This window comes from Nelumbo lutea, chromosome 4, assembly GCF_056320005.1.
Source record: "Nelumbo lutea isolate HS-2025 chromosome 4, American lotus-T2T, whole genome shotgun sequence".
Lineage (NCBI taxonomy): Eukaryota > Viridiplantae > Streptophyta > Magnoliopsida > Proteales > Nelumbonaceae > Nelumbo > Nelumbo lutea.
Window position 1 is genome coordinate 11,649,955 of NC_142687.1, and position 12,063 is coordinate 11,662,017.

At 39.0% G+C, this 12,063-nt stretch overlaps 1 protein-coding gene across 1 annotated transcript in view; it reads right to left on the bottom strand.

Annotated features, from left to right (window-relative positions):
- The window catches only part of LOC148853919 (E3 ubiquitin-protein ligase SIS3-like), a 32,169-nt gene extending 23,025 nt beyond the window's left edge, over nt 1–9,144 (bottom strand). The window contains exons 1-6 of the mRNA XM_088985483.1: nt 8,769–9,144; nt 8,586–8,624; nt 8,320–8,386; nt 8,134–8,207; nt 6,710–6,848; nt 6,529–6,621 (exon numbers count right to left, since the gene is read on the bottom strand). Of these exons, the coding sequence (XP_088841609.1) occupies nt 6,529–6,621; nt 6,710–6,848; nt 8,134–8,207; nt 8,320–8,386; nt 8,586–8,624; nt 8,769–8,797 (441 nt within the window). The 5' untranslated portion in view covers nt 8,798–9,144. The remainder of the gene's footprint in view (nt 1–6,528; nt 6,622–6,709; nt 6,849–8,133; nt 8,208–8,319; nt 8,387–8,585; nt 8,625–8,768) is intronic.
- Nucleotides 9,145–12,063: the final 2,919 nt, after the last annotated feature.

The window sequence follows — 12,063 nt, forward strand, 5'->3', positions numbered from 1 at the left end:
AAACAGTCCTAAAAGTAGGGACTGTGTTTGAAACAAAGAAAACTAGCAAGAGAAGATTAGAGAAGAAGAGAGAGCTGCGGCAAGAAGAGTTAGAGGATGAGGAGTTCGAACATAACCTCCCTCTAACTCTCTAATACACTTTTATTAAGTTAATCTTTTAGTAATTACAAAAGAGGTCCTTAGTTGGACAAGAAATTACAAAAGATGAACAATAAAGAGTATAGGCCCAGAATAAGGCCCATTACAGAGAAGAACATAAAGATAATATACAGTAACAGCCTATGGGCCATTCGACCCATCTTCTCTACACTCCCCCTCAAGCTGAGCATAGATGTCAATCATGCCCAGCTTGCCAGTGTCATGATGAAGTCTTGCCTTGGAGATGCCTTTGGCGAGAAAGTCTGCCAATTGTCCTTCAGAGGTAACGAATGGAAGGCACACTTCTCCGGAGGAGACTCTTTCTCGGATAAAATGTCTATCAACTTCAATATGTTTTGGTTCGAACATGTTGTACCGGGTTGTGAGCAATGTTGATGGCAGCCTGATTATCACAGTACAACATCATGGGTCTGTCATGATCAATCCCAAGTTCTTCCATTAAGGACCTTAGCCACAACAATTCTGAGACCCCGTGTGTCGTGGCCCTATACTCTGCTTCTGCAAAAGATCTAGCCACAACAGATTGTTTCTTATTCCTCCAAGAGACAACATTACCAGCCACCAGACTGCAATATCCTGAAGTAGATCTTCTATCATCCATATTTCCAGCCCAATCAGCATCAGTATAGGCTTCAAGTTTCAAGTGGTCATGCTTGGTAAATAGGATTCCTTTCCCTGAAGAGTCTTTCAGATAGCACAAAATCCGTTTTGCTGCTGCCATACGAGTATCTCTAGGAGCATGCATGAATTGACTAATGCAACTGACAGCATACGCAATATCTGGTCTACTCATGCACAGGTACAGGAGCATCCCAAGAAGTCTCTGAAAAACCCCTTTGTCTTCCAACGGAGTTCCATCTGTAGTTGAAAGTTTGTGACTCATATCAATGGGAGTTGCAGATGGTCTTGCACCCAGTTTTCCAGTTTCAGACAATAAATCAAGAACATATTTCCTTTGGGAATCCCATCATTGGATCTGGCAACTTTTATGCCAATGAAGTATCTCAACTCCCCCAGATACTTAATCTCAAATTTTGTACGGAGGAAAGACTTAAGAGCCAGAATGCCTAAGGCATCATCACCAGTCATTATAATGTCATCAACATACACAATGAGATACACTGCCAAAGATCTACTTTTCTTCACAAACAGAGTATGATCCGACTGTGTCTGAACATAGCCGAATTTAACAAGTGCAGCTCTAAATCTCTCAAACCAGGCTCTAGGAGATTGTTTGAGACCATAAAGAGATTTCTTCAATCTGCATACCTTTCCTTGCATATCTTTCCCATACATCCCTGGGGGAAGGCACATGTAGACTTCCTCATGTAAGTCACCATTCAGAAATGCATTCTTTACATCCAACTGATAGAGAGGCAAATCAAAGTGAGCTGCCAGAGATAAAATAACCCTCACAGATGTCATCTTGGCAACAGGGGCAAAAGTCTCCAGGTAGTCAATCCCATATGTTTGTGTATAGCCTTTTGCAACAAGCCTAGCCTTGTACCTCTCAATAGTTCCATCAGCCCTGTATTTAATGGTGAAAACCCACTTGCACCCAACCGGATCCTTCCCTTCAAGCAAATCCACCACCTCCCAAGTACCATTTGCATGTAGAGCATCCATTTCGGTTTCCATGGCATCTCTCCATTCTGAAATCCCAAGAGCTTCTGAGACAGACCTAGGAATGGGGTTAGAAGCAACAGAAGAGAGATAGGCAAAGTATGAAGGAGAAAGCATGTCATAAGAAAGGTGTTTGGAAATGCAGTGTGCAGTACATTTCCGCTTCCCTTTCCTAACAGCAATGGGGACATCAAGGTCTGGAAAAGATGATTCCAAAGGAGTTGAAACAGTACCTGTTATCTCATATGTGATTGGGAATGTATGAGCTTCATCTGTTGTAAAGGAAATCACTTGCTCATTCCTGGATCTCTGCCTTTGATACACTTTGGGATTATGAATAGGGCGAGGGGGTAAAGAAATAAGGTCCCTAGGACAAGAGGTATGAAGTGATTGATCCTCCTTTGACTCATTTGGTGAGGATACAGGTTTGTCAAGAGACTCAACTGGGACAGGAGGAGGAAGAGCAAAAACTTGTGACAAACTCTCTCCCTGTGGACAATGTCCATCCTTAGAGGAACCATAAAAAAGAGAAAGTTCATCAAAGGTAACATCCATAGAGACATGTCGGGTGCCAGTCTTTGGATCAAAACAGCAATAACCCTTTTGTGTGGGGGAGTAACCAAAGAAGATACATTTGTGGGCTTTCGGTTCAAACTTGTGTCTTTGCACACTTGGAATGTGAACATAGCAGGTACAGCCAAACACACGAAGAGGAATTGGGAAGAGATCCTTGTCTGGATGAAGAAGACTGAAGGGGGATTTAAACTCTAGTACCCTGGATGGCATACGATTTATGAGATAGGTAGCAGTAAGTACAGCATCACCCCAAAATCTTGTGGGAACATGTGAGGAAAACAAAAGGCTCCTTGCAACTTCAACAATATGTCTATTTTTTCTCTCAGCAACTCCATTTTGTTCAGGGGTTCTAACACAGGAGCTTTGATGAATCACCCTCATGTCTGAAAGATACAAGGATAAACTCTTCTCAAAATACTCTTTTGCATTGTCAGATCTGAAAACCTTAATTCTGGTACCAAATTGAGTTAGAACAAACTCATGAAATTGCCTCATAAGTCTTGGGACTTCATCTCGGGATTTCATCCCAGGATTTCATTAAGTATATCCAGGTGAATCTAGAGAAGTCATCAATAAACAAGATAAAATATCTGTAACCCCCCATAGAGGATAAATGGTATGGCCCCTACACATCAGAGTGCACAATATGAAAAAGAAAAGATGAACTTTTATTGCCCACATGGTAATTTTTTCTACAATGCTTTGACAACTGACAGGACTCACAATTGAGACTGGACACACTGACTCCCTTAAACAATTTTGGAAACAAATGACTTAAAGCAGAAAAAGGTAAATGACTCAACATAATTTGACTAACAGACTCTGAAAAAGTAGAACCAAAAGCAACATTCTTGGGATGATCAAAGCATTGGTTAGGGGTGTCGAGCAAGTATATTCCATTCACTTCATGGCCACTCCCAATCACCTTCTGAGACTTTAGGTCCTGAAACATACAGTGAGAAGGGAAAAAGGTTACACAACAATTCAATGATTTGGTCAAGCTACTTACAGATAACAAATTGGTATTTAATTTAGGCACATGAAGAGTGGAAGATAAGAGTAAGGAGTCTGTAGCATTGACAGTTCCCTTGCCGGAAATAGGGGCAAGAGAACCATCAACTAAGGTGATTTTGTCACGGATAGGAAGTAAATCATATGAAACAAATAAAGTGGAAATGTTGGTCATGTGATCAGAAGCACCTGAGTCTATGATCCAAGGGGTTTTGTGTTTACCTGAGGTGGATGCATGGTTAGCGGAAGCCCTTATACCTGAGTGAGCAAATGCAATGGTGGTTGAACTTCTATAAGGGATGGATGATGAAGATGCACCTTCAAGCTGACTGATCATTTTTCCAAACTTCTCATATTCAGCTTTCATGGCTGCCAACTGTGCACTGGTAGATTCAACCTCTGTATCTGTGCCTGTGGCTGCATGTGCACTTCCTGTCTTTCTACTATCATTCTTCTTCTGGAATCTGATAGGTACAAGATTGTGATGCAATTTCCAGCACTTGTCCTTTGAATGTTTCGGCTTCTTACAATATTCACACACCACTTCCTTCCTTCCGGTGCCACTGTGAGCTTCTGTAACCCCTTTGGGTTTAATTCCCATATTTGCAAAATGATCATTAATACCAACTCCTTGAACCTGCACTTGCCTTCTACTTTCTTCACTGCTGACCAGAGTATATGTTTGTGACAATGAAACATCTTCCTTGGACAAGATGTTTTGCTTTGTAATATCATATTCAGAATTCAGTCCTGTCAAGAACTCAAACACCTTATTCCGTTCAACCAATTTCCTGTATGTTTCAGCATCCTTAGGGGTATCCCAAGTCACAGTCTCTATCAAATCAATCTCTTGCCATATAGATTTTAAAATTGAGAAGTATGCTGCAAGTGACTTCTCCCCCTGTCTTAGATTTTTCACATCACTTCTCAATTTGTAAGCTCTAGCAACATTCAACTTCTGGGAATAAGTCTCTGCAACACTATCCCAGATCTCTTTAACCGAATTCATCCACAGATAATGTTGACTGATCTGTGGCTACATTGAGCTCACAAGCCACCCAATCACAGTGTAGTTTTCTTGTACCCATCTCTCATAAGATGGATCATCCTCTGAAGGAGCTTTCTTGCTCCCAGAAATAAAACCCCATTTTCCTTTGCTACAAATATGGATTTTCATTGATTGTGACCAAGCTAAGTAATTGGTCCCATCAAGCCTGACTGTAGTTACAGCTAGCATAAAATCGGTTGGGGTTCCCAAAATCTGCCCATATTCAGCAGTATTCTTGTTTTCAAAGTTTGAGAAATCCATCATGCAAAGTTCGGTGGTAGTTCTTTCTTTACTGTTTCAGCCTCCAAAAAAGACAACCAACAACCTCCAAACACAAGGTATTTCAGATTCTAACAGCCGATGTCCCAAAGAGAAAGACAAATGACTACAGTCCTTAAGAGACCTTTTGTCGAACACTCAGTGTGCAATACTTAACAACCCACTGTTTACTGTTTCAGCCTTCAAAGTATAGGGCACTGTTTACTGTTTCAGCCTTCAAGAAGGGCCTGGAATGAAGATGAGACTAGTACCACTTAGTTTTAACAGTCTCAGCAACTTCCCAACCCAATAATCAGCTGAATAGGACCTCCAAAGCAACCCAGAAATTTCTGGGTAGGAGCAGTCCAGCAACAGTGGTCGAATGAAGCAGTCTCAGCAGTAGTGATTCCAGGGGTATTTCGGCTACTTGATATCCAGAAAAGAAATGAAAAACAACCCAAAAATCTCTGGATTAAATCAAACCAGAGGATAGTCGAATAGTTGTACTGTTTCCAAAGAAATTTCGGCCTTTTAACAGTCCAGAACAGTGAAAAAAATTAACCCAGAAACAACTGAGCAAAGACTTACAGTAAGAGTCTCTGGTTTGAACAATAAACCAGGCCGAACACTTGTCCTCTAGGATGACTTCGAAAACCCTTTTCTCTGATTTTAAATCAGGCAAAGCAACTTGTTCTCTGATTCTTCCTAGTCACCAAACCCTTCTCCAAGTGTGTAGAAGCTTGGGAACCCTCCAATGACCTCCAAGAATCAGGCGGATGACTGTAAACTCTCAGCCCTAGAACCTCCTCATGTAGTTGGCTGGACTAGAACCACATGAGGGACACGCCAAGCAGTGGCCTGCTCTGATACCAAGTTGAAAAACAGTCCTAGAAGTAGGGACTGTGTTTGAAACAAAGAAAACTAGCAAGAGAATATTAGAGAAGAAGAAAGAGTTGTGGCAAGAAGAGTTAGAGGATGAGGAGTTCGAACATAACCCCCCTCTAACTCTCTAATACACTTTTATTAAGTTTCTTTTAGTAATTACAAGTGAGGTCCTTAGTTGGACAAGAAATTACAAAAGAAGAACATAAAAGAGTATGGGCCCATAATAAGGCCCATTACAGAAAAGAACATAAAGATAATATACAGTAACAGCCTATGGGCCATTAGGCCCATCTTCTCTACAAGGCTAAATCTGGGGCATGAGAATACAAAACTTGTAGAAGGGTTTCAAGCCCCATAGTTTGCCACCTGTTCCGTGTTTTCAGCCCCACCAAGTGATGGATCCTACCTAGTAAACCATCTATGCCAAGAAAAAGCTCGCAGAAAATACTATAATCAGTTCTTTGTACCATGTCTGAATTGGATGGTGGGAGAATTGTTTTTCTTAAAAGAAAGCTGCATAAATGATGTCTAAATCAGATGGTTAAAAATCATTTGAATATGCTTATATGCATCTTATTCTACACACCCAAGACACTCCCTAAGAAATAAGAAAATAAACCTTCCTAATCTACTTTTCTCATTAAATAATTTGAGTTACATTTGTACCTCTCTAGATCTATTTTGCAAATTACTAGGTTGCAAAAGTACTTCCTCAATCATGTAAACTAACATGGGGGCATTATGCATTCCCTTTCAAGCAAGAGTATGTCAAAGTGAGAATATTGTTGAGAACATAGATATAAGACAAACTTTGGACATCACACATGACTGGGTTTATTTTCATTTTTTTTAAGCTGCAGCACCATTAAACACTGATTATTATAAAATACCAAAATAAAAAATTTGTAGAGGAATTTTTGTAAATTATATGGTTATCAACATCAATAGTTAGAGATGGAAAAACTAACCTTTCCTGTAGACATGCAAGCAATGCAGATTAACCCACAATAGCTGAAAAGCAACCAAATAAGGAAACCCCATTTTTGGCCTTCCTCAGGTAACTGTAAGCATTCAAAAGCAAAGCGAATTAAATAAAACTAGCTTTAAAATAATTTCTTCCAAAACAGAGAACATAAATCAATAACTTACACAGCCTCTTGCACTTGTGAACCATAAGGTCCCAATTACAGTCCAAGCCCAAAGAAAGGGGTACAGCAACAGGGAAAGAATTGAAAGAACCACAATTCTTCCACAGAAGCGAGCATATCTTTGCTGCCATCCAAAATCTCTACATTTATGTAAAACAGAGGAAGAAGAATTGATGTGGTTATTTACAATCCAGACAGAGAACATATCACGAAAACAAAATATGATTATCTGGCAACCTTGGAAAAAATTTGTCTTTTTTCTATCTTTTTGTGAGTAGAAAGAAATTTAAAATGATCAAAACACCCAGAGAATCTCTCCGAAAAATTTGAGCTCAAATTATTAACTCTACTGGTGCGTGTTAAAAGTCTGTGATGTTGGTACCACAGACTCTGAAATCCCATACACAATAACCTTTTTTTATAAGTAAAAATTCTTTAATATTTCATTAAATCGGTAAAGATAAACAATTGTTACAAGTTTCCCTGATGGAAGCACGAGATGCAGCCTCACTCATAGAGAAAAGACAGCACAAGAACTACAATTGAGCCCAAATCAATTGATCCCTAGTTATCCCTCGCTTAGCTAATGAATCAGCCATAGCATTAGCTTCCCTCCCCACCCATTGGATAATCAAGCTCATCTGCTGTGTTAACCATCTGAATTTCTTCATTTCATCTCAATAGCACCATACCCAATAACCTATTAATCACTAACCTCCCTTGCCCATAAAATATAAAGCAAAATAACAGATCTACAAGAATAGAAAGGCCTTGTTATCGGTTTTGAGAGAACAAGATCATTCAATACAACAGAGTTGTGTGTAAACAAATTAGGGCTACAGGCAAAACTTCATGGAGATTTTCCAAACCAACTCCTTGTCATGCAAAATTATAAAATGAAATAACAGATCTACAAGAATAGGAGGGGCTTGTTATCGGTGACAAGGAAACAAAATTATTCAATACTACAGTCTACAGAAGTGATGTTTCTAAACAAATTAGGGCTACAGCCAGAAGTTCATGGAGACTTTCTAAACCAGGTCTAAGTAAGTTACCTAGTAAATTTGGAATTTCTGGATTTAACCCATTAGCTAACTCATAAGCATGACTTCAAATACAAAAGAATCAAAAATCAAACTGCTTCATCGGGAATAAGAACCTTTCAATCATCACTTCTTGGAGACTCACAAAATTATATAGCATTTTCAAGTAACTCGGAAATCAGAATTTCGAATGGCATAAGAGCAGTGCTACACTAAACAAAACAATGTCAGCTATGGGTTGAAAAGAGCCCTAATCATTACTCTCATTAAATCTAGTGTATGAAAGATAGTAACTCTTATATCATTGGATAACAATCACTACATGTATTGAAACATCAAATTTCATAACCCACTTCTATAAGTTCAAGACGGGAGTCCTTACAAACCCATTCCTGCAGCAAGGCCATTGTCTACAAACATCAACAGCCGAAAAACAAAGACAGTTGTATAGTCAACCTAATACAACACAAAAGGAAAAATAAAGGACATGAATAAGTTTTCTTCTACAACCCAACTACATATATGCACGAAAAATCTAAGTATGTATTCTTTAGGAAAGAAAGCTTACCACGATCCATATGTGCAACGGGTATGTACAAAGATGATAGCGCTTCCAATTAATGGAAACAATGATTCTAACAGCCAAATTGTCAAAGAAAACAGCAAAGGGTTATAGAGATGTAGTTCAAGTCACAAAACGGGGGAAAAGCAGAACTTCTTATAACATGAAAAACTACTCTAAGCCTCTAATTAAGCAATTCGTGTATCCTATCATGTTAATTTGAACATAGTTACCCTATGCAACTAAAACCTCGAGATCAATAAGAAGGATACACACTTGTTGCGAGCATCGACAAGAAAAATCCATCGTACCTGCAAAAGGAGGTTCCGCGACGAACATAAAGATAAAATCCTTCTTCTAGAAAACCAATAAAAATAACTGAAAGAAAAAAAAAAAATGCTACGAAAGAACTTCCAGCAAACGGTTCTCCATTTCCATGAAAAATTCGAACTTACCACTTGAAATCGACGCCTCTGATAGCCATCCAAGACGAACTACATCTAAACCCCTAAGACGATTCAAGATTCAAACCTTGGTCCAAGGTTTACATGCGTTAATTAAAGGAAAGAATCCGCCAAGAACCATTCAAGCGTGCTATTTCCACCAAATCAATGCTTCGTTTGAACAAAATCAGACAAACATGAGAGAGGAACTCACGGAAAATGAACAAAGACAGCACAAAGTAAAGGAAAAAAGTTCAAACGATAAGAGGCTGAAGAGGAGTCGTTCGGGGACAACAAAGTAGAGGACTAGAGGGTAAATGGGGATGGCAAACAGAGAAGTGAAGCAGAGCAGCCTTCTAATATGTGTCTGAAAGTTTAGGCCTGAGGGACCGTTTCACCGTTACTTGACGGCGTTAAGACATACTACTGACTGTACGGCCTACAGCCCCCTTTATCGGCTTGCGTACGGCTGCAAGTGGACACCACGTAAGATTAAGCGCTGACGTGTTTTGGTTGGGAGTTTTAATATGCTCGAATAAGACTTGTGCTTACCACGCGTCAACTTGTCTAGCATTTTAGAGAGATGATTCGGTGTAGGTGATTATGCTTGATTGTGATGCGTGACTGTATTTACAGTATTTAACGTGTCAACAATCGTTTGATGAATGGAGTATGAACTCTAGCTCGATATTTGCTCTTTGGTTGGTTGTTACTTGCAAGTCAGCCATGATTGTTAACTGTTTGACTTGCGTATCTACACCGAAGAGTCGGTGCACCGAATTGGATCTACCATGGACATCACCCTCAGGGTAAGGGATAAATAAGTTGAAGATAAGAGTTCAAATCAGCCCTACGTCTGACATCACATCCCCGCCGTGTATTGTAAATATTTTCCGACGATACTATACAAAAAATGATTGGAGATATTTCTAATATACTGTGAGACGTTGTGGGGGCAATCTTGTGGGAGGGGCTGATTTGATCAGGAAGATACAGGGGCTCGAGGCGCATTGTTACGTGGATGCGAGCAAAACGATCCTGTCCAGTTCTTATAACATGGTCTGGATGAATTGGAATACCTCACACCGACCTTACAGGCACATCCCACATTCCCACCGTGCATTAGTAACATTTCCCGTAAGTGCATGTTATCGGTGTGAGGTGAGTAGATTCGGTTTCAATTTGAATCATCCAGGCCAAAACCAGTGGTTAGGAGTGAGCATTCGGTTTGTTCGGTTAAAAATTAAATCGAATAAATCAAATTTTCAAAAACTGATATACCTATTTAGAAAATCAAATCGAAACCGGATTTCGCAAAAATCAAACAAATCGAATCAAAATTTTTTTTGGTTACTTTAGTTGATTCAATTAAAATCGAATTTGCTTGCTACTCTCAATATTTCCTACGAATGCATATAAAATTTACGGTACAAATTTTAAGCAAAGCACTTAAAAATTAAAGAATCTGGTGGCTAAAAATTTTTTCGTAGTTCAAATTCGGTGACTAACAAAAATACTAGGAAGAACTTAACATTAAAAGGGAAAAATAAAAAACAAAATACTTGTACTTAAAGATTCAAATGGCAAAGGAAAAAACAGGGAGGGAACTAAAATGAACCGAAAAACTATAGATTAAAGAAGACCCACCAGACTTTATCACTTGCCGCCGCCCGACAGAAAAATTGGTTTGTTGGATGTTGAACCTTGGAGTAGTGCAGTGGAACTGGAACTCGTAGCTTGCTGCTACTTTCTTGCTCAAACCGTCGAACGCTCACCGCTGCAAGGGACTCACCACTGTTACTTTCTTGCTCAGACGCTCACCACTGGATGTTGAACCTTGAAGATGAAGGTCGATGGTTAAAGAGACAAAGACTAATGGGTTTTGGCCTATGGGTAATAACCTTTCGGCTTTTCATTATACTTGCATATTTATTGATTTACCCCCTAAAAGTTCGGTTTTTTCGGTTAACCGAACTATTAAATCTCACAATCGAAACCGAAAATCGAAGTTTGGCAAACCGATTTTTAAAACTGTAACCGAACAGGTTTTTTTAAATAACCTAAGCGAAAACACCAAAACCGAATTTTTGATTCGGTTATTCAGTTTCTACCGAATTATGCTCACCCCTATCGGTGGTGACGTGGACGACTGAGCATGTGCCGTGTCAGCGTGTCTATTGGCATTATCGCATAAGTGTTGACCCTACAAACAACACTACAACCTCATGTCGTAATTGCTTTGGTCCCCATACAACGCGCCCCACCTAAAATCCCAACTCTCCAATAGAAACATCTCCCCATGCGTTGTGAGTTGGGGCGCCTGTGGTGGAGTTCAAATCAGCCCCCCACAGCACATCTCCTCAGTGTATTGGAAACATCTTCACGCTGGGGTGTTGTAGGGGGCAATCTTGTGGGGTTTTTTATGGAATTTAATTGGTATTACCAAATTTTGGAAAATTGGTAATCGGAGTCAAATCGAAGACAGTCGATTAACTAGTTGACCGATTTGGTTAATCGTTAATTCGGTTTGTTGGCTTATTGGTTTTTTACCTTTTTTAATTTATATTATATAAATATATATAAAATATTATCTTTAAATTAATAAATAATATATCATATATTATAATTATGCATATATATTTATATATAATGCATATTTATAAATTTATAATATAAAAAATAATATATAATATACATAAATATATATAATATATAAATATATGTATACCAGTCGATTCGGTTAACCACCGGTTTTCTATATTGGTTAACCAAAACTGAACCAGTACCTTGTGCTTTTAAAAAATACGAAACCGGTCGATTCAATTAACCTTTTTTTTTTTTTTTTTTTTTTGCTCACCCCTAGGGAAGTCAACCCACACTCCCTCGTATCAAGAACATCTCCGTTAAGAGATCATATTTACTTTTCGCAAAGTCTGCCTAACACTTTGTGAGGAGCATATTTGAATTCCTCGAGTAAGGTAGATTCAATCTTTACAATCATTAATTTCCTATTATGAATCCGAATCACCTACCAATAAAATACGTTCTCACACTCTACCAACAACATCATACATGACATGTCTCACTTTTATGGTGTGCCCAGCTTTGTAGCGAGGTGTATAGTGTGATGTCAAGTTGGTGGGGTATTGAAACTGGTTTTATTGGCAAGTGATCCCAACTCTCGTGACCAGTAGCCTCCCATACCCAAACCTCCATTTACAAGTTACAACCAATACCCTGTGAAACTTTCAGTTCCATTGCTTTTTTGGCATGCTTAACTTCAACAAATATTCTCAATGCCACCATC